The sequence below is a fragment of the Cervus canadensis genome, chromosome 2 (genome assembly GCF_019320065.1).
Source record: "Cervus canadensis isolate Bull #8, Minnesota chromosome 2, ASM1932006v1, whole genome shotgun sequence".
Taxonomy (NCBI): Eukaryota; Metazoa; Chordata; class Mammalia; order Artiodactyla; family Cervidae; genus Cervus; species Cervus canadensis.
In genome coordinates, this window is record NC_057387.1 from 66,812,917 (window position 1) to 66,836,356 (window position 23,440).

The 23,440-nt window shown below is 37.0% G+C and overlaps 1 protein-coding gene across 1 annotated transcript in view; it reads right to left on the bottom strand.

The window, feature by feature from the left end:
- Nucleotides 1-23,440, bottom strand: part of LOC122436821 (serine/threonine-protein kinase TNNI3K) — a 371,699-nt gene that overhangs the window by 292,681 nt on the left and 55,578 nt on the right. Inside the window, exons 7-9 of the mRNA XM_043460966.1 lie at nucleotides 21,957-22,042; nucleotides 20,807-20,904; nucleotides 2,614-2,724 (exon numbers count right to left, since the gene is read on the bottom strand). Coding sequence (XP_043316901.1) covers nucleotides 2,614-2,724; nucleotides 20,807-20,904; nucleotides 21,957-22,042 — 295 coding nt within the window. The remainder of the gene's footprint in view (nucleotides 1-2,613; nucleotides 2,725-20,806; nucleotides 20,905-21,956; nucleotides 22,043-23,440) is intronic.

Consider the following 23,440-nt stretch of genomic DNA (forward strand, 5'->3'; position numbering starts at 1 on the left):
ATTGACTATAAAAGTCATTAAATATTACACCAGAGCTAATGAAGGAAGTTGGAAAACTCATGGAGAATTGCACAACAGGAGTAGATGCCTATTTGGAGTTATTTTAGTAAAATTTGCCCTATGGCTGGCAGAATCAATATAATTCTTACTTCCTACTATGATTTACAAAGCAAGAAAACAGTTATTTGAATAGGAGACAAAGACACCAAACACTTAACCATCTTTCTTTTGACCCTGTTATAATTCTATCACTCACAAATGTAATCAGTTCAGTGCTAAACAAAAAGGATTTTGTTTTGCAAAATGTTTCCTGGCATTAAGAGGTTGAATGTATTTTACTGGGACTTAATGTCTACCTCATCAATTCTTCTACCCAGATTTCTGTATATTTACCTTCCATTTAGTTTATCACTGATCTCAGTCAGTTTCTTTTTTGGATAATATTTATATTTAAGTGATTGTAATGGGATTTCTCTTCTCCTAATAAGTAATATAAATTCAATTATATTTATAATGAATATCATCAAAAAGCTTTATATTCTGGGAAATGAGATAATCTATTTTCAGGGAAATACAGTAAGGAGTTGAAATGTCAACACAAAGGAAATTATTTTACTCCCAATGAGATATGTTAATATTTATTGAATGAAGAGCCCTTTGAATTGACACTGTTAAGAGAGATGACATACACCTATTTTACAGGTTTTATGTGTGATTTTACATGCAGCTCTATTTGTTCACAATTGTGTCTGTGTGTTAGTGAGGAAGGTACACCTTAAATTGCAAAATGATTTAAAGAGAGAAATAGATAACAATTTAATAATGAAGACACAAGACTGCTCATTTATTACAATGTTGAGTTTATATGGGTTTCCCTTGTGGCTACACTGGTAAAGAATCTGCCTGCAATGTGGGAGACCTGGGTTTGATCCCTGGGTTGAGAAGATCCCCTGGAGAAGGGAAAGGCTATCCACTCCAGTATTCTGGCCTGGAGAATTCCATGCACAGTCCATGGGGTTGCAAAGAGTCAGACAGGACTGAATGACTTTCACTTTCAGTCTGGGCTTCCCTCATAGCTCAGTTGGTAAAGAATCTGCCTGCAGTGCAGGAGACCCGAGTTTGATCCCTGGGTCGAGAGGATTCCCTGAAGAAGGAAATGGCAACTCACTCCAGTATTCTTGCCTGGAGAATCCCATGGACAGAGGAGCCTGCAGTCCATGGGGTTGCAAAGAGTCAGACACGTTATATGTAGGTACCACAATTAATAGCATGTGAAAAGCATGGGAGTTTGAGTAAAATGACCAGGATCCCAAACATGGCCTTTTTTCCTCCATGGCTTTGTAATCTGTAAAGATAGTTACTGTATAACAGCCTTGGTTTTATATCTATTAAACGGCAGTGATGATAAAAAACTATTTCATGAGGATTTCTGCAGTAAATTAAATAATGCAAATTAAAGTGTCTCTCACATATAAAATGATATTTCAACAATTAAATTTTAGATAAGAGCCAGAGTCCCTTCTATGGCCTTTAAAACACTTTGCAATCTTATTTGCAACCGTCACCTGACCTCATGTCCATCACTCTACTTCCAGCTCATATATACTAAAGACTTTGGCTTACTTGAGCCCTTCAAATATACTTAGCTATCTCTGCCTCAGGGCTTTGCAGGTACTATTACATATATTAATCATAGCTTTACTATATAGCTTGTTTAAAATGGTGCCTATTTCTTCATTCTGTTTTCATTTTACCTCATTTTATTATTTTTCTTATATTCACAACTGACATTATACAATAATTTTTTCTTTATTGCTTGTTTTGGTCTCTAAAACTAAATTCCAAAATATTTCCTGTCTTACTTGTTACAGTCACCTCAGCCACTAGAACAATATCTGGTGTACAATAGATGCTTAATAAATCAAATAATGCATGAGTGAATGAATTACAGAATAATTTTTCAGAGTCCTTACCTTGAGTGAAGCAATCTGCAAAGTCTTTTATATGAATCATCTAATTGAGTCACTATTATGGGCCTATCATTTCTATTTTATAATGAGGAAAACAGATGTTTGAAGGTACAGTAACTTCCTTGAGGTAAATATAGCAAGTGGTGCAACAGTTGCCTGACTCCAATATCTGTTTCTGATTACTGCGATATGCAGCTACTTAGTTGCTCAGTCATGTCCAATTCTTTGCTGCTCTATGGACTGTGTCCCTGGAATTTTCCAGGCAAGAATACTGGAGTGGATTGCTATTTCCTTCTTTAGGGGATATTCTTGACCCAGGAATCAAACCTGCATCTCTGGTGCCTCCTGCTTGACAGGTGGATACTTTACCACTGCACCACCTGGGAAGTCTCACAATGCTATAGAGCCTCTATGTATCTAGCCATCTTTATATTAATATTTGATTATACTGTTACAAAACAGACTGAATTTACTATTAAAAGAACATCTATACAGCTTATTTTGGTCTCCCTCAAAATGTGTGGATTCATTAGCTAAAATTAAACCAACTCCTAGAATTTCAAAAGTCAGCATTTGAAAACAGTTAAAAACAAGATTCCAAACAGGCAGATTTGTTTTTGCAGGTGACCATGGTGTGACTTACCTCTAGGTTACCAGCAATTGTAGCAATATGCAGGGCAGTGAGGCCACCATACCCAACCTGCTGTATATCAGCTCCACTGTGAAGCAGAGAAGTGATCAATTCCGCACTATCCTGCAAGGAAACACATCTTTAGTGTTACTTTTCTCTTAATAGCAGGTCTGAACACTGTGCAACAGGATATATTGATTCCCTGACTGTCAGCCAGTTTAGGCACCCAAAGAAAACTTAAATGTGATTTCTAGCAACAGAGCACATGAAAAAGTAAAGAGCAGCTCTCAGATGGTTGAAATGTAGGAACAGATGATAGACTGTTCAGTTATAATCAATCTTCTACCACTTGACCATGAAAGACAGAAAGGACATTTACCTACAGTTAAGACACTTGCAAACTCAACTCAATCTTACTTGTAGGTCACTCCAATAAATATGCTTTTTCCAGCAACTGCACTATTGAACTGGCTGCAGTGGACCATTTCATGGTAGTTCAGTAATTGATTCTCCTCTAACACATATGTGTCATGGGCCTGATACATAATTAAAGCACGGTGTCATGGACTCTATATATAATCAATCAGTGGTGGTTTTCTTATTAATAACGTGACTCATTAAAATATCTTCACTCAGTGAAAATGTTTGAAGCACTGTTTGAGCATTTAAGTTAGAGTTATTTATGCAATGATCAAATTATTTTCTTCATACTATTATTTGCATTGTACTCCTCTCCATTGTCTTTGGAGAGACATGATACTTTTTAATAACATTAGTAGAAATGAACATTCATTGAATTTTTATTATGTAATTAACCTTTCATATGCACTAACATTTAAACTGGCATATGGCAAGACTTCAAAAATAGTTGCTGACAAAAAACACATTAAAAATAAAGTTTACCTAAATGATCTCAAGAAAAATTACTATAAACCTCATTTTATAAGTCAGAACTTTCAAAAGAGTAATGTGGAGTGTCACATATTCACAGAATTCCAGATCTGGAAGGGAATGTGAAGAAAGGGCTTCATGTTTACCTCACTTCCTCAAAGGGAGAATTCAAACCATAACTTTATAATACTTGGCCAACAACTGTCACACACCCAGTGGGAAGTAAGCCAAGTCTTCATGGGATAGGCCATTGCATTTATGCATACAATTTCAAATACTGTCAGTTAAGAAAATCCTCCCATTAGAAAACAAAGTCTGATTTCTTAATGCCATCACACATTAGTGAAGGTCTGGAAGTCATAAAAATTAAAGGAAAAAAAACAACAACTTTGACAAATCTTTCACTGTTTACCTGCTCTAGAAAGAAAGTTAAATAAAAAATTCATCTGCCTTTACTATTCCATTGGCTCCTTCTGCTCAAATTACAGACTTAAGGTTTTTTCCACTCTAAAACAAAAACAAACCAAAAAACCCCATCATTTTTTCCACTGAAGTAAGCTAATTTTATCAATATCCTTTCTGTCTCCAAAAATCGAGTGATTTAGGAGTGTAGCCCCAAGCTATTTTCTCATTCTAACTGCCAGCTTTGGTTATTCTTACACAGTCTGATAACTTCATTTTCAGTCCTGACTTCTGTGCTAAGTCCAAATTCCATATATCCTGACACCAACGCCATCTCAAATTAAAAACTCAAAAACTCTTGTGAAACCGTTCATAATTTTCCAAGTGTTTTCCAACTGTCATCTCCTAGCATTCCTTATTTACATCAAAGGCACTTTCTCATTCCAAATGACCTTGAGTCCCTCCAACTCAATCAGTTTCAGAATTCTGCTGGTTTTGACTCACTAGTACCTCTCACACTTTTTCTCTTTATTTCTAACATCACTCTTCATGGAAATAAGATGGAAATAAGCTTAGAGTATTTAAGGTCAGTGCTGAGTACAAGGTTAAAAAAATAAAAGAAGGAAAGAGTATTGTGCAAGATGAGATCAAAGGCATCTGATCTTGTAGGGTTTTGCAGGCCATTGTATTAGGTATTCAAATTTTTCCAAGTGTAATAGATAGCAGTAAAACGATATGTCACGGGTATAGTGAAGAACAGGAAAAGGCAGTTTCTGAGGTAGAAATAAAATGTTCTGTTTTTCAAATATTAAATTGGGATACTTACAATGCAGGGTTAAGATTGTGTTAGAATTAGGCTCCCTGGTTAGAATCCCAGCTCTGCTAATGACTATATAAACTAAGGCAAGTAACATAACCCATTTACACCCATTTCCTGCATGAATAGTCTCTGAGATAAATGGGAGAGATATCACCTTAAAACATGTTTCCTTGCAGATGAACAAATATCTAAATGTAAGAAGATGAAGGTGGCATTTTTAAGCATAAAATAATCTCTTTAATAGAGAGAACACAAGCAAATGAAAGCATGAGGAAAACAATATTGTAAGAAAATGACAAATTGGACAAAGAATATTCACAACATGTAAAACTGACAAGTGGTTTGTATATTTAATATATGAAAAACTCATATAAATCAGTAAAAAGATGGATATTCTTTAATTCAATGAATATTTATTAAGGGATATATACCTTATGACAAGTATCATACTAGGCTAAATTAAAATAAATTATATGAAAATCATTGAGCATATGAAATATTTATCTATTGGGCAGATTCTTGTAAACACACATTCATCTTTGTCTCACCTGACTTTGTATGTACTCTTATTTAGCTGGAATTTGTGAATTTTAAGAGAAAGTATGTTATGATTCCTTCAGAACAGGCAAATAGTGAAGTTAAAACTTAAAAGTAATAAATCACCCTTTCATATCTCAGTTGGATTTCTCAAGCTGACCTCTGATTGATCCAAGTATATTTTTGTTAAATATTATAAAAATAGAACCCCAATTCTATCAAGTTACACTAAAATGTAATAAAATAATCATTGCTACTTTTACATCATTTTCTATGAGCTAAGTACCAAGTAAAATGTTTAATCTACACCTCTTTGAAACTTCACAATTTACCTATAAGAAAAATATTATTATCCTTACTTTACAGGGATAAAGAATTGATGCTTTTGAAATGTGGTGTTGGAGAAGACTCTTTTGAGTCCCTTGGACTGCAAGATCAGTCAATCCTAAAGGAAATCAGTCTTGAATATTCACTGGAAGGACTGGTGCTGAGGCTGAAACTCCACTACTTTGGTCACCTGATGTGAAGAAATGACTCATTAGAAAAGACACTGATGCTGGGAAAGACTGAAGGCAGGCGGAGAAAGGGATGACAGAGGATGAGATGGTTAGATGGCATCACCAACTTGATGGACCTGAGTTTGAGCAAGCTCCAGGAGTTGGTGAATGGACAAGGAGGCCTGGCGTGCTGCAGTCCATGGGGTCGCAAAGAGTCCAACACAAATGAATGACTGAACTGAATTGAACTACTTTATAGTTGATGACAGTCAGGCTCAAGAATTTAAAGTTCTTGCAAAACCAGAAATACTTTGTAAGTGTTGAAGCTAAATACAAACTCAGGTCTGTTTGAGTTCAAAGTCCACGCTTCACTTTTGACCATCCATAGTGTTTTCACTGATTTTTCCTTGGTTTCAATCTCAAGGAAAAAATTGAGAGGATTTACTTTTATTGCATTTTGTTGTATTTAACTGACACATGCCAAACATTTCTCCCCTACTCTATAGGAATATTGTTTCCTGATGGAATAATTTAAAAATTCAGCAATTTGGTGCACATCTCCTGGAAAGAAAATCCATAGAAAATAAAAGCATTAGGCAAATTTTAAATATTATAAAGCTGACCTCACTTCCTGCTTGTATTCTGTAATATATAAAAAGTGTCTGAGCGTAAGTGTTTTTAAAAGAAAGACTCAAGATGTGGTTTGGGAATATTATTCTGGGGAACTGACAGGCTTTCCCTTAGGTTTTCCCTTTCAGCCAAATTTACATCATTATTATTTAGTGGGATACACAGAAGCATTCTAAAGTGTGTGATAAATAAGCCTGTGTAACACTTTCATGTGTGAAACACTTGTGATTTTTAAACAAAAGAAAATCCTTGTGTGAAAGAGTGAGGCTTGGACAGAAAAATCAGTCCAGCAATCTAGTTGAAAAAACAGAATAGACCTTTGAAGATTTATGTAAACTGATGAAAATTTTTTATAGTGGTAGCAACTTCAACATTTTCCTATGCACAAAACTCGAATACAGGATCTACTATCTTGCCCTTTATTAACCCTACAATTATTATAGATAAATCCAGAAAATGTAGGTATTAGTAAAAGAGAGCTCAGATTCTCTATTACCAAATTACATAAATTAAAAATACAAACATACACACACACACACACGTGGGTTTTTGCCAAATCTATTCCATAATAAAAATTAAACTGGGATTGTTTAATATCTAAATTTTACTTTTTTCTGATTATGGAAATATGTCCTCTGGTGTGTGCATGCTGAGTTACTTCAGTTGTGCTGACTCTTTGTGACCCTATGGACTGTGGCCCACCTGGCATCTCTGTACTAGAATTCTCCAGGCAAGAATACTGGAGTGGGTTGTCATTTCCTTCTCTAGGGGATCTTCCCAACCAGGGATAGAACTCGTGTCTCTTACTTCTCCTGCATTGGCATGTGGGTTCTTTACCACTAGCGCCACCTGGGAAGCCCCATTTCCTCTGGAAGTTTTATTAATAAAATATAGTAAGCATTCATTTACAATCTTTCCATTTGGATGTGAAATCGATATTCCTTCCCCTCATATCTGGGTGGATTGTGACCAAAAGAGTATGGCAGAAGTGAGCTACATTTCTTCCAAGGCCAGGTCACAGAAAACCACATAGCTTCCTCCTTGTTTTCTGGAAAATTTGCTCTTGAAGCTCTGAGCTACCATTTAAGAAGTCTAACTTGAGGCAGCCATGCTGTACAGAATCCAAGGCCACATGAGAAGGTACAAAACATATAGGTTCTCCAATCTAATGACCCACCTAAGGTCAGCCTTATGGTCATCCCAGCCCAGGCACCGGACATGTGAAATCTCCAGAGGATTCCAATTCATCAGTTGATGGAGTAACTCCTAGTCATTCATGTCTTTTCAGCTAAGGCCCACACATGGTGGAGCAGCATAAAGCCATGGCCACTATAACGTGTCTGAATTTCTGAAATGATCATTGAATGATGAAAATGAGTTTGGGGTAGTTTGTTATGCCTCAATAGATAACCGAAGTATCTCTCAGTAGAAAATGTAGAAAATAAAGGAACAAAAAATTTAATAACCTGCATCCTACCATATAGGCTTCCTCGGTGACTCATGGTAAAGAATCCACCTGTCAATGCAGGAGACATGGGTCTGGTTCCTGGGTCAAGAAGATCCTCTGGAGAAAGAACTGGCACCCCATGCCAGTGTTCTTGCCTGGGAAATCCCATGGACAGAGGAGCCTGGCGGGCCACAGTCAATGGGGTCACAAAAGAGCTGGACACAACTCACCAACTAAGCAGCAACAAACCTACCATATAATCACTATCACTATTTATGTGTATTTATTTATTTTTATTTATTTATGTATTTATTTTCTTTCATTCTTTTTCCTATGTATGTACCTCCATAAAACTAAATAGAGCACAGACTAGTGCAGCAAACAAACCTGTGCTTGCATACTGAAGGCCACTTCCAGCATTTCTTTACCTCTTGAACTCTGGATAAATTTTTTCCTGTAAAATGAAGTTAATAACAGTACAAATCTCATAGAGTTGTGTGGATTAAATCAAATAATGTAATAAATTTATCATAATGTTTGAAACATAATTTTTATTATCAATTATTAGGTACACAATTGGACTCATATTACATATAGAGGTAAGTAATCTCTTTTTCATTTAATATAAAATCAGGAGCATTTTTCCATGCCTGGCAGATGCAGAGATGTACCACTCAGATCCCCCTTCAAGAAGATTGTGCCAGAAGATTGTGGCAGCCTCCCTCAGCTAGCTCCTTCAGGATTCTCTGCAGCATTTGAGCTGAGATTATGATTTTTTCAAGGTGGCCCCAAGTCAATGGCTGAGAAAGGTGGTAGTAAAAGAGCCTAGCCATTTCCACTTAATGAGACACTCCTAGGCCTAAGTTTTCTCTGGAGATTCCACTGGGCTGGTAGAGATTCCAGAAAGCCTGCACTATGGTCTGACAGCACCTCCAGACCAATCCTACCTTCTTTTTCCTCTTAAAGTGTCACTTCCTCATAAATTTCTTGTACTTCTAGATCATTTTCAGGTCTGCTACCCAAGAACTAAACTGACATACCATAACATAGAATGTTTTCTTTTAATGTGCATTTAAATCAAAACCCAGAGAACGCAATGGCACCCCACTCCAGTCCTCTTGCCTGGAAAATCCCATGGACGGAGGAGCCTGATAGGCTGCAGTCCATGGGGTCGCACTGAGTTGGACACGACTGAGCGACTTTATTTTCACTTTTCACTTTCATGCATTGGAGAAGGAAATGGCAACCCACTCCAGTGTTCTTGCCTGGAGAATCCCAGGGATGGTGGAGCCTGGTGGGCTGCCGTCTATGGGGTCACACAGAGTTGGACACGACTGAAGCGACTTAGCAGCAGCAGCAGCAAATCAAAACCAATCTGGAATTTAAACTTAGGTCTCCTGGCTGAATACTATACTTTTCTCAGCAAGATAGGTTACTGTCCACTGCCAAGCACCTTTCTACCAGAAAAATTTGCCTTTCATGTGCAAGCCATGACCCTGTGCTTTTCACAGAAAAGGAATCTAATATCTCTTGTATCTATCTTATGTAATTGCAATGAGTACAAAATGGTAGAAGTATATAGAAATGTTAGTAAATACCATATCCTTACAAGTATAAGTTTATATATTCATATTAATGTACTGACCCCAAGACTGACCTAATTCTATAATAACTGCTCATGAAAGTTCATACTTTCATGGCTTTTGTTGAAATACTTCTGAATACATCTTCACAAAAGATATGAATTATTAAACGTTCCAGTGTGATGAAAATACATCACAGTTCAAAAGCATCAATTCTTCAGTCCTCAGCTTTCTTTATAGTCCAACTCTCACATCCATACATGACTACGGGAAAAACCATAACTTTGACCAGACAGACCTCTGTTGGTAAAGTAATGTCGCTGCTCTTTAATATGCTGTCTAGGTTGGTCAGAGCTCTTCTTCCAAGGAGCAAGCGTCTTAATTTCATGGCTGCAGTCACCATTTGCATTTTGGAGCCCCCCAAAATAAGTATCTCACTGTTTCCATTGTTTCCCCATCTATTTGCCATGAAGTGAGGGGACTGGATGCCATGATCTTAGTTTTCTGAATGTTGAATTTTAAGCCAGCTTTTTCACTCTCCTCTTTCAACTTTCATGAAGAGGTTCTTTAGTTCTTCTTCACTTTCTGCTGTAAGGGTGGTATCATCTGAGTATCTGAGGTTATTGATACTTCTCCCGGCAATCTTGATTCCAGCTTGTGCTTCCTCCAGCCCAGCGTTTCTCATGATGTACTCTGCATATACGTTAAATAAGCAGGGTGACAGTATACAGCCTTGACGTACTCCTTTCCCAATTTGGAACCAGTCTGTTATTCCATGTCCACTTGTAACTGTTGCTTTTTGACCTGCATACAGATTTCTCAGGGGACAGACAAAACGTGGTCCAATGGAGAGGGAAGGAGGGCAAACCACTTCAGTATTTTTGCCTTGAGAACCCCATGAACAGTATGAATGACACAGTATGTCTCTAATAAATGTTTTTTGAAATAAAAGTTCAACAATAATAATTAGCTTTTATTAAATACTATGTACGAGGTATTTTGCTGCATGTCATACCACACATGGTTTTTCCTTTTTAAAGCTGTAAACCACTCAATGAAATCAGAAATTATATTTCCTCCATTTCAGAGATACAGAGGAAGAGGGCAATTTGTCTAAGATATACACTGTTAAGTCTCAGAACTGATATATTAACAAGAATAGTATAGCTTTTAAGCTGGCAGTATTTATTAAGGTACATTATTGCATAAATAAGTACCAAGCATTGTTTGTACTAATGTTGGAGTACCCATTAATTTCTAAAAAGTATTCATCAAGGATCTTTTACAGTTTGTATACATTGAGGAAAAAAACAAATAAAAAGACCAATGCTCTGCTAAGTCACTTCAGTCGTGCCCAACTCTTTGTGACCCTATGGACCGTAGCCTGCAAGGCTCCTCTGTCCACGGGATTCTCCAGGCAAGAATACTGGAGTGAGTTGCCATTCTCTTCTCCAGGGAATATTCCCAGCCCAGGGAGTGAACTCTTAAGTCTCCTGCATTGGCAGCTGGGTTCTTGACCACTAGTGCCACCTGTGAAGGCCCCAGCAGAGCCTTAGTACTCCTGAATGTGAGATGAGGAACCCCCCTCCCCGCAGATGGGAGGTGAGAAGGGAATCTCCACCTCCCCGGGTAGGACTCAAAGCCCAGGACAGTCTGCAGGCCACGCAGGTGACAGAGATCCAGCGGCTGCTCCCTCCCTACTGTTTAAATGACGGCCTGGGGAGTCTGACCTTCCAGCCCCCAGGTTTCTGAGGCTCAATCATAGTCCCTTAGACATTAATCATTCTCCTCTCTCACAGATAAAATATTTTTCCTACTGATCCTGGGCAGGAAGTTCTCCCAGAAATGATGTGTGTTCTAAGGTGATTCCTTTCAATCTTCCCATTTCAGAGAAAGATCTCTCCATCCAGGGTTCCAGCCTGTATCCCAGGCACTTCTCATGATGTGCCTGATACTCAGATGACTTGGAAGTCATGTGATTCACCCTTAACACTGCGCAGAGAGAGAAACTGAGGTTCCGGGGGGAGATAGGCAAGACCCAGAGGCACGAGCTGTCAAAGCCAGACCCAAGTCTAGATGTCTGTCCAGCTGCCTGTCCTGGCAGACAAAGGGCAACCATGTCTTTTTAATGCTCCCAATACCACACCTCCGAAGCCCCCAGATAGTGTTAAAAGACTAGGCTTTCAGGATATTCTTCTTCTGTGCTATGTCATCCTAGCAGATTACCTAGCTCCCTGACCAGCAACCTCTGTAATACCTTGTTGGAAATGCAGAATCTCAAGCTGCAAGCCAGACCTACTGAATCAGAATCTGATTTTAACAAGATCCCCATTGGGTTTATATATACATTAAAATTTGAGGAAAACTGAAAAAAAAAAAAAAAGACCAATGCTCAAAGTTCACATGTGAAATATACAAATTAATAATTATAAGAGCTCTGATTAAAAAAAAAAAGAAATGTGAATTTGTAACTGAAACCCCAAAGAGAGTAGAGTAACATCTGTTTGAGAAAACTCAAGAAGGCTCAATTTTCTTGGTTTTAAACAAATAACAACAATAAAAACACAAGTATGAAAGTATATCATCTACAGAATGGAGTAATCTAAAACAGTGTTTTTCAAACTTTAGCTTGCAAACCTGTTATGTGGGATTTTCCTTTTCTTTAAAAAAAAAAAAAGCACATTCTGGTTGAATAGGGAGTAAGAGTCTTCATTCCCCAAAATTTCTCATTTGAGGCATATGCAGCTGATTCTCTGACCATAATTTGAGTTGCAAGACTTGAACTATAATCCTCAACATGTAGCCTTAGACTGCTTGCATCAAAACTGCCTTAACTCTTTGCTAAGGAAAATTATATTCTCAGCCTATATTAGATGTACCAAATTAGATCATTGTGATGTGGAGAGGGAAATATTAATTTTAAACCTGCAGTTACCCCCATTAAATTTGAAAGCCATTAATTTTGGAAGTTCAGAGAATGCAAGAAAAGAGTCTGGAAACTGAAATCAGCAAAATGGTGAACGAAGGGATCTTGAACATCTAATTTAGGAGTTTGAATTTTATTATACAGACAATGGGTGGCCATCAGATCTAATCCTTTGAATCTATTTGTCCCTTCCACTATATAATCACAAGGGATTTGATTTAGGTCATACTTGAATAGTCTAGTGGTTTTCCCTACTTTCTTCAATTTCAGTCTGAATTTGGCAATAAGGAGTTCATGATCTGAGCCACCACAGTCAGCTCCCAGTCTTGTTTTTGCTGACTGTATAGACCTTCTCCATATTTGGCTGCAAAGAATATAATCAATCTGATTTTGGTACTGACCATCCAGTGATGTCCATGTGTAGAGTCTTCTCTTGTGTTGTTGGAAGAGGGTGTTTGCTATGACCAGTGTGTTCTCTTGGCAAAACTCTGTTAGCCTTTGCCCTGCTTTGTTTTGTACTCCAAGGCCAAATTTGCCTGTTACTCCAGGTATCTCTTGAACTCCTACTTTTGCATTCAAGTCCCCTGTGATGCAAAGGACATCTTTTTTGGGTGTTAGTTCTAGAAGGTCTTGTAGGTCTTCATAGAACCATTCAGCTTCTTCAGCATTACTTTTGGGGCACAGACTTGGATTACTGTGATATTGAATGGTTTGCCTTGGAAAGGAACAGACATCATTATGTCATTTTTGAGATTGCACCGAAGTACTGCATTTTGGACTCTTTTGTTAACTATGAGGGCTAGTCCACTTCTTCTAAGGGATTCTTGCCCACAGTAGGAGATATAATCATCATCTAAATTAAATTCACCCATTCCAGACCATTTTAGTACACTGATTCCTAAAATGTCAATGTTCACTCTTGCCATCTCCTGCTTGACCACTTCTAATTTACCTTGATTCATGGACCTAACATTCTAGGTTCACTTGAGATAATTTTAGAGGCAATCTAAAAATATATGTGATCATGATAGTATAACCTGTATGGATTTTCCCTATTGACAGGTCAAATGTATAAAATGGAACAAAATATAAGACACAACTGTTCTCAGGCAATAAAGAACATGAAGAAAGAACTTGGGAGATGGGAAAGATACAAAGTAAGCCTCCACAATATTCCATGATCTCCCTGGTTTTCTGCCTGTAACAGAAAAGAAGGTAGAAAGGTAGATTTACTGAGTTGAGAATAAAGATCAGATTTCCAGGATTATGGGTTTCCCAGGTGACTCAGTGGTAAAGAATCCACCTACCAATGCAGGAGCCACAGGAGACCCGGGTTCAATCCTTGGGTTGGGAGAATCCCCTGGAGGATGAAATCACAACTTGCTTCAGTATTCTTGCCTGGAAAATCCCAAGGATAGAGGAGCCTGGTGGGGTACAGTCCATAAGGTTGCAGAGTTGGACATGACTGAATATGAGTGAATGAGTTCATAGATTATAAAATGGCTGTAATTTGAGGAACAGGGAAATTGAACATAAAAAGAAGTTACGCAGAGAGAGGACTGTAGAAGTCTGCATGGAGATTCAATATAGGTTCTTTAGTTGGGCTTCAGAAGCACAGAGAAAGACTCTAGGATGTAGGAATGATCACTTGATTTATGGCCAAAAGGTGAATGGTAAGCAAATAAGAGGTTATGGTAGTGCTAGGAGATTTTAGAGTTTCAGTCAGTCAGAAGGGTGAGACATTATCGAGTATCTTGGGCATTCAGGTGAGATACTACAAATCCAGCCCTTAGAAATAAGAACCATAAGCATAGGTCGTTCTCAAATTATCCACCAACATAAACTAACTGCCAGAAACAAAACAAACTCAACATCTTTAGGGGAAGATGGCATAATGAAAATTTCTTGCATCAATACACATGTCTAACATGCAATAAAAATTGGTACATAAGGAAAACAAAAAATGTAATATGTAGTCAACAGAAAAAGCATTCAATAGAACAAACACTGCAATAATCCAGGTATTAGAAACAATATACAAGGCATTTAAAACAGCCATTAATGACAAGCTCAAGAATTTAAATGAAAATATGGAAACATACTTCCCAAATGGGGAAAGGAGTACATCAAGGTTGTATATTGTCACCCTGCTTATTTAACTTATATGCAGAGTACATCATGCAAAATGCCAAGCCGGATGAAGCACAAGCTGGAATCAAGATTACTGGGAGAAATATCAATAACCTCAGATATGCAGAAAGCGAAGAAGAACTAAAGAGCTTCTTGATGAATGTGAAAGAGGAGTGTGAAAAAGTTGGCTTAAAACTCAACATTCAGAAAACTAAGATCATGGCATCCAGTCCCCTCACTTCATGGCAAATAGATGGGGAAACAATGGAAACAGTGAGATACTTATTTTGGGGGGCTCCCAAATCACTGCAGATGGTGACTGCAGCCATGAAATTAAAAGACGCTTACTCCTTAGAAGAAGAGCTATGACCAACCTAGACAGCATATTAAAAAGCAGTGACATTACTTTACCAACAGAGGTCTGTCTGGTCAAAGTTATGGTTTTTCCAGTAGTCATGTACAGATGTGAGAGTTGGACTATAAATAAAGCTGAGGACTGAAGAATTGATGCTTTTGAACTGTGGTGTCGGAGAAGACTCTTGAGAGTCCCTTGGACTGCAAAGAGATCCAACCAAGTCAATCCTAAAGGAAATCAGTCCTGAATACTCATTGGAAGGGCTGATGCTGAAGCCAAACCTCCAATACAATACTTGGCCATATGATGCAAAGAACCGACTGATTGGAAAAGACCCTGGTACTGGGAAAGATTAAAGGTGGGAGGAGAAGGGGATGCCAGAGGATGAAATGGTTGGATGGCATCACTGACGTGATAGACGTGAGTTTGAGTAGGCTCTGGGAGTTGGTGATGGACAGGGAAGCTTGTCGTGCTGTAGTCCATGGGGTCGCAATGAGTCAAACATGATTGAGCACTAAACTGAACTGAACTGATGGAAACATAAATGAACAGAATTGTAGTAACCATAGCAGAGAATTTGAAATCATATTTTAACACTAAGTGGAAATTCTGGAACTGAAAATTACATCTGAAATGAATAATTCTTAGTAGATTAATATCAGATGGAAGATGGCAAATACATGGTATTAAAACTTGAATTCAAATAAACATCAATAATCAAATTTTGAAAACAAAGAGAAAGAGGATTGAAAAACTGAATGGAGACTTGGTAATCTTTGGAAGTTTATCAAACAATCTAACACAAATGTTTGAGAAAATAGTGGTCAAAATTTCTAAATTTGATGATAGCAAACTTAACATATTTAAGAAATTAAGCCATCATAAAGCATTGTACAGAGGAAATCATACACAGGATTATTATAACCTATCTACTCAAAACCAAAGGTATTTTCTCTTCTTTTACCTTCTTAAAAGATATTAAAGCTTAATGGGAAAATTCTAACAACATATTGGAGACTATACATGTATAGATGTAAGACATATAGCAAAAGTAGTATAAAGAATGACGATAACATGGAACTATATCATTGAAAGGGTCTTATATTTAGAGTAAATTAGGCCAATATTAGGGCTTCCTTGGTAGCTCAGCTGATAAAGAATCTGCCTGTTATGCAGGAGATACTGGTTTCATTCCTGGGTCATGAAGATCCCCTGGAAAATGGATAGGCTACCCATTCCAGTATTCATAGGCTTCCACGGTGGCTCAGACAGTAAAGAATCTGACTGCAATGCATAAGACCTGGGATCAATCCCTGGGTTGGGAAGATCCCCTGGAGGAGGGCATGGCAACCCACTCCAGTATTCTTGCCTGGAGAATCCCCATGGACAGAGAAGTCTGGTGGCCCACAGTCCATGGGATTGCAAAGAGTCAGACTTGACTGAGTGACTAAGCACAGCACAGGCCAATATTAAGAGAAAGTACTTGTGATACATTAAGGATCCACAGTGTAATCACTGGAGTCCTCAGTTAAAAAGTAATGCATATTATTTTTTTTTCTTTAAATGGCACTGTTAAGAACATGAAAAAGCAAGCCATAGAACAGGAGAAACTTTTTGCAAAATGTATATCCAACACAGAATCTGTATCCAGGATATATAAAAGTCTCTTACAAGTCAAGAAAACAATAAACCAAATATAAAAATTGGAAAAAAATAACTGAACAGACACTGTACCTAAAAACCTTTTGGTGACAAGCACATGAAAATCTTTTCAACTTCATTAGTCACTGGGGAAATTCAAAATATTCATAATGAGATAATAAACATCTAATAGAATGGCTAAAACAAAAAAAAAATATTTACCATACCAAATGTTGATAAAAATGTGGAACAACTAGAATTCTAATACATGGCTGATGGAAATGGAAAATGATACAGCCAGTTTGGTAAGGAGTTTGACATCTTATTAAAATTAACCGTGCACTTAACTATGTGTGAATATGCTCAGTCACTCGGTAATGTCCAATTCTTTGGGACCCTATGGACTGAAGCTTGCCATGCTCCTCTGTCCATGGGATTCTCCAGTCAAGAATACTGGAGTGGTTGTCATTTCCTCCTCTAGGGGATCTTCCTGACCCAGGGATCAAACCCGAGTCTCTCGAGTCTCCTGCACTGGCAGGCAGATTCTCTACCACTGAGCCATCGTGGAAGCCTATGTATATGACCCAGGAATTTCACTAATAGGTATTGCAGCAAGAGAAATAAAAACATATGTTCAAACAAATATTTGTATATGAATGTTAATAGCAGGTTTATTTATAATAGTCAAAATCTAAAAACAATTTTCAGTAAATCCTTCAACAGGTGGATTGTTAAACTGTGGTATATCCTTATAAGGGAATACAACTTTCCATTAAAAGAAATGAATTACTGAACACACAACAATAGCATTATAATAAACCATACACAAAATAAAATAAACTGAATGGACTGCATTCATATAAAATCCTAAAAAGGGGGAAACTATAGGGGTAGAAAAGGCATCAGTGGTTTCCAGAGGCCATGTGACATGGAGGAAGGAATTAACTGCATAAAGGTATGAGGGAACTTTTGTGTATGACAGAAAAGTCCTATAACATGATAACAATGATGTACACGAATATATACAAAAGTCATCAACTTTTACATTTAAAATTGAAATGTTGTGAAGTAATTAGTCTCCAACTAATAAAAAAAAATTGTGAGTTTTATTGTGCATAAATTATAACTCAATAAATCTGATTCCTTCAAAAAAAACAACCAAGCAAAAACAAAGAAAGAAAAGTATGGCATATAACTATTCACATGGCTTTTAAAAGCTAATCATCTTCTCGTTCTTACTAATGAAAGCAGACATGCCCTCACTGGTGAAGAATACTTAGCTCTGAGGCAGGCCCAGCATTGGAGGATGTATAATTGGATGTGGCCAATAAAATGATTTGAAAATTAAATTATTCTTTTCATGAGTATTAAGAATAAAACAAATTTCAATTGTAACATTTCTAAAATTCAAAAGAACCACATAAAAATTATTGTTTTGTATGCATCAAAAATACTCAGATCAAGAAAGGCAAGGCAAATCAGAGAAACTCCTTCAGACTACAAGAGATTACAAAGACAAGAAAACAAGAAACATATGATTCTGGACAGAATGCTAATCAAAAAAAAATTAATAGCTATAAACGACAGTATTGGAATAGCTGACCAGATTTGAATTTGGAGTATAGATTAGATAAAGAGTAAAGTGTCAATTTACATTTTCTGATTTTGATAACTGTACTGTGATTATGTAAGTGAATTTCCTTTTCCTTTGGAAATAAAGATATCAATAGACTTTAGTAGCTATGGGAAATGTTGTCTTCAATTTATTTTCAAATGATTCAGAAAAAGAACAGACTGATGATAGAGATGGGACAAAACGTAAACAATTCACCTGGAAAAAGTGTTTCTTGCAATAGTCTAGAAGTCATTTTATTTAAAATAATAGTAAAATAGAATCAAAAATTATATGGGGGAAGAAAACTACAGCCCCAAATGAATCAGAGGCCTACTGCAGTAGTTTAGGGAAGATATAATTAGAACTACATTTAACACAACATTAGTATGAATGACTAATTTATATTGTTTCCATGTTTACAGTGGAATGAAATTTCATTTGTTTTTACCTTTGTTAAAAAATAAGTAATCATGCATTCTATTATGGCTTCTTAAAAATTTTTGCCTACCTGTGTCCTAAGATAATAAATTTGTTTAAATTTGTTATTGAAAAGTTGTAGTCCATATATCCTTTGGTAAAATATAAGAAAACAGAAAAACTAGAGCAAAGGAAACTCTAAAAATGGAATTTAGGTTTCACAAACAGAGGTGGAAGAAATATATTTTCAGAAACCGTTTGTGTGGTTGTGTCATGCTGTCTTAGGAAAATGAACTGATATAGAAAGACTCTCCCAGACAGTCAGATTCAGGGTTGCACAATACTGACTTGACTGTCCATCACCAGCTTCCTATTCCTTGGATCACTTCTACTGTCACACCCTGCCATTTAGCAGAAAAGCTGGCATCAGACACTGTTTCCAATACCCTGAACTCAGTCTCCATTCAAGTTCTGGAAGATGATTCAGTTCAGTTCAGTTCAGTTGCTCAGTCGTGACCAACTCTTTGTGACCCCATGAACCGCAGCATGCCAGGCCTCCCTGTCCATCACCAGCTGCCAGAGTCTACCTAAACCCATGTCCATTGAGTCAATGATGCCATCCAACTATCTCATCCTCTGTCGTCCCCTTCTCCTCCTGCCTTCAATCTTTCCCAACATCAGGGTCTTTTCAAATGAGTCAGGTGGCCAAAATACTGGAGTTTCAGCTTTAACATCAGTCCTTCCAATGAACACCCAGGACCGATTTCCCTTAGGATGGACTGGTTGGATCTCCTTGCAGTCCAAGGGACTATCAAGAGTCTTCTCCAACACCACAGTTCAAAAGCATAATTTCTTCGGTGCTCAGCCCTCTTTATAATCCAACTCTCACATCCATACATGACCACTGGAAAAACCATAGCCTTGACTAGACGGACCTTTGTTGACAAAGTAATGTCTCTGCTTTTTCATATGCTGTCTGTGTTGGTCATAACTTTCCTTCCAAGGAGTAAGTGTCTTTTAATTTCATGGCTGCAATCACCATCTGCAGTGATTTTGGTGTTAAAGACAACTTAGCACTTACTGACACTCTCTTCCAGAATGAATTCGACAAATTGACTAAGCATTGACTGGGCTTGAAAAAGGATGAGGATTAGAACATTTGCATGACAAATCACAAGAATATATGTGAGTGTGAATCATGGGAATATCAGCTCTCTCCCCCCACAACCTTTGAGATAAACTCTCTAAAGGTTGGGGAAGGGTTGCAAAGCAAAGTGAAAATGATCCAGATACAAGCAAACAGCTGCCCCTTCCCCACCCGCTGCCCCAGCCACTACCACACCTGCACATACAAAACTGGAATAAAATCCTGTTACAGATTCATATGACATTGAGAAAGAACAATATATGCAATAAGAGCCAACTGTACTTGATACTAATCATTGGTTGTTCAATTGCTCAGTCATGTCCAACTCTTTGCGACCCCATGGACAGCAGCATGCCAGGCTTCTCCGTCTAGATATCCAACTTGAATTTTCAATTTCCTTTTCCATAAAATAAAGACTAACAGGAAACTCATTAAGTTATTATAATGTTAAAGAAATAATGTATATAAAACCTAGTGAGGTATTTAGTTTGTAATAAGTACAGAATAAGTAGAAGCTTACTACAATCAGAAAATGAGCTTTTATGTTTAATTTATATGTTGAATAAACTCATATTTATGACAGTCTCAAGGATCTATCCCAACATTGAGTATCCCAGCTTATCCATTCCACTTTTTTTTTAAAGGTACTGAAATTATGTTGAAACCCAGGTCTACTGCAAAGGAAAAAAAAGAAAACAAAAAAACAACTGAAGCAAAAATATGATAAAAGAAAGAAACTAAAGGGAGCCCTAGAGATATTTTGTTTATCAGGAAAACACGCAGAAAAATGCAGCTTCAATGTGCTTCCTTCATCCTCAAATGCAGCTTCATCATCTATATTGAGGCAGCTTGGTCTCCTTGGAAGGAGCTCTGGCAAGAAAACCAGGCTGTTAGATCTTAAATTCTGGCTAACCACTAGATAACCATGTAACCCTGAGATAATAATAGTATTTATTCCCAGTGTTCTTGTGAGAATTAAATGAGATAAAGATGGAAAGCAATAAAGTGAATATGTTCTGATGATATCTGCTCAACAAAGAGGTAGCTAGAACTCTATCCAGAACATAATGCTCCCACCACCCTGCATATTTTCCATGATCACCAATTTGAAAAATCAAACAAAAAACAAAGCCCATCATCTTTGGTTCTAATACAAAACTTGTGTACCTTGTAAACTGCCAAATGCAAGGCTGTAAATCCATTTCTTGTCAGTCGAGATGGGCGGAGACCTTTTAACATAAGGGTTCTAATATGTGACTTGTTGCCTTAGAGAAAAAAATTGAGAAAAGTCAAATTGTGGAGATAGACTAAGTGACTTAAAAATCTTTAAGTTAATCTTTAGTGGAATGATAAACATCACACCAATGTATGAAAATGTCAGACTGCTGTTCTGCAGGCCATTTGTTGAGTTGTCAGTTAATACGTATTAGTGAACAATTCTACTATATTTAGAAAACTTTGTGCTGTGTATTTTAATGAATTCATGCTACATTTTTTATTTGGTGCTCTTCTAATAATACTTTAAAAAGTAAAAACATGAAAACATTCACCCTAGTAAATGATTTAATATTTGTGAAAAAGCTTAGATAGAAATCAGAACATCACTACATCATTAGTTTATTTAGATCAGAGAAATGTGGAGGAAATGACTAAGGTTGTAAAGGTGTGTTTAAATTTGGGAAGATATGTTGTTTGGAGAGTGGTGATGGGATATATTTAGAGTCAATACTTATACATTATTGTTCTTTTAAAAACTGAGTCCAAAGCATAGTAGCTTGGATTAACAAAAAAGTATTCATTTACCAATTCAGTAAATTTATTGAGTACCTGCTATATGCTAGGCACCATCCTAGATGCTTGGGATACATTAATGAACGGAACAGAACATGTTATGAACCAAATTTCACTTAGTCTTCACTTTGACCAAATTTCAATTTGGGATTTTGTCTTTGACATTTATTACTGTATATATATCTGACTGCAGATTGTGAAGCAATTGCTTGATGATGTTTTGGGGAATGTTTTAAGTGCATCTGAATTTAACCTAATCCCTGACTAGCATGCCTGATACTGAAAAAAATGCCTTTAAAAAAATTTCCAGGCATACCTGATTCAAGGTAGGAACACAATAAAACTTAAATTCAGAGTTAAATCAATTGGAATATCTGTCTAGAAGTTAGTTACTTCTTCACCTGAAGCAAAGCAAAAGAAAAAACTGAGTAGGAATAGAATTCTCTTGTAGACTATTAAGCAGCTCAAATCACTGACCATATATACATATAACTAGTTCACAGAGTATTGAGTTCCAAGCACTCACCTCCACAAATGCAACATAAATGAAGTAGAGATAGACCATTTTCTGTGCGGTAATTTAAATTGACTTTACTGAAGGCATCATCAGAGCTAAAAAAAAAAAATTACATATGATTACAAATTTCAGCTTTTAGTTTATCATTTTCTCATTTGAAAAATTATAATAGGAATCTTGTTGCTACAAATTCAGAAATATGTCTTTTATAGGATTCTTATGTACCTAGAAAAAATAATTTTGATTATACCTCTAGATGAAGAGGGGCTTCCCTAGTGGTTCAGCAGTAAAGCATCCTCTGGCCAATGCAGCAGATATGAATTCAATCCCTGGGATGGGACGATCCCCTAGAGAAGGTAATGGCAACCCACTCCAGTATTATTGCCGTGGACAGAGGACCCTAGTGGGCTACAGTTCATGGGATCGCAAGAGTCAGACATGACTTAGTGACCAAACAACAACTAGCTGAAGAACAATTAAAATCATGAGAAATAATATTAAAAATTAGAGAGATCAAGTTTAAATTAATGATTCTCATACAAGGTTACGTTCTATGTACAATTTGAACTTTTCAGGGCACCCTGATGAATTAAAATTTATGTATGAGTAGAAAACACAGATATTTGAAAGGAAACATTTCTCTCACAAGCAATATCTTATATAATACTTATGGAGAAATTCAAGAAATTCTCTCCAAAAAGAAAAAAAAAGTAGCATTTGATAAGATTCTGGAGACAGGAATAGAGTCCCACTGTATTACAAATTCTGCCTGAAGGAAAATTTTCTTATACTCTGACTGGGGCAGATTTCACAGATAAAGAAGGTCTAAACTCTGATAGGGTACTATGATACAGTCCCAGGTGAGAAGACAAGTAGTGTTACTGATTCACTTAATGAAATCCTTGACTTTGTCTGAACAAAGACCATTGCCCCAGGAGGGCCCTAGAGAGCCAGAGGTAGCCTTTGAAAAAAATGTAAAGCTAAAATTCTTGACCTCTTGAGGTCACTGGTACTGCCAGGACATTTTTTTCAGTAGATATGAGATCACATCTTTGGCCTCCCAGGTTAATTTCAGGCTGCCTCCTGCCATTTAAATCTCCAGCAGCTTTAGTGAGATAGCAAAGTCTTTGGTGAATAAGCCTTCTATTATCATTCGTAAAGTACTTACACTTGAAAGGTACTATGAATTCAGAACATTATCAAGGCGCCCAGTTAAAAACTTCAAAAGCTATTGAAATTTTAAAACAGAAAAAGAAAAGGCGCTATTCTCCAGAGTGCTGCTAAAAAGAGAAGCCTCTAATTCTAGGGAATTTGAAGGATCTCAGTAAAATGCTTTAATTAGCAATGGCAAGTCCAGTGGTTTGTTCTCAGAGACATAAGAACATTCCAGAATTTTCCCACCCCCTTAGCCTTCTTGCTTTCCACATTCAACTTCTCAGTAGCAAAGTCCATAGACACATTTACTCATGTTGAGAAACATACCTCAACTAACT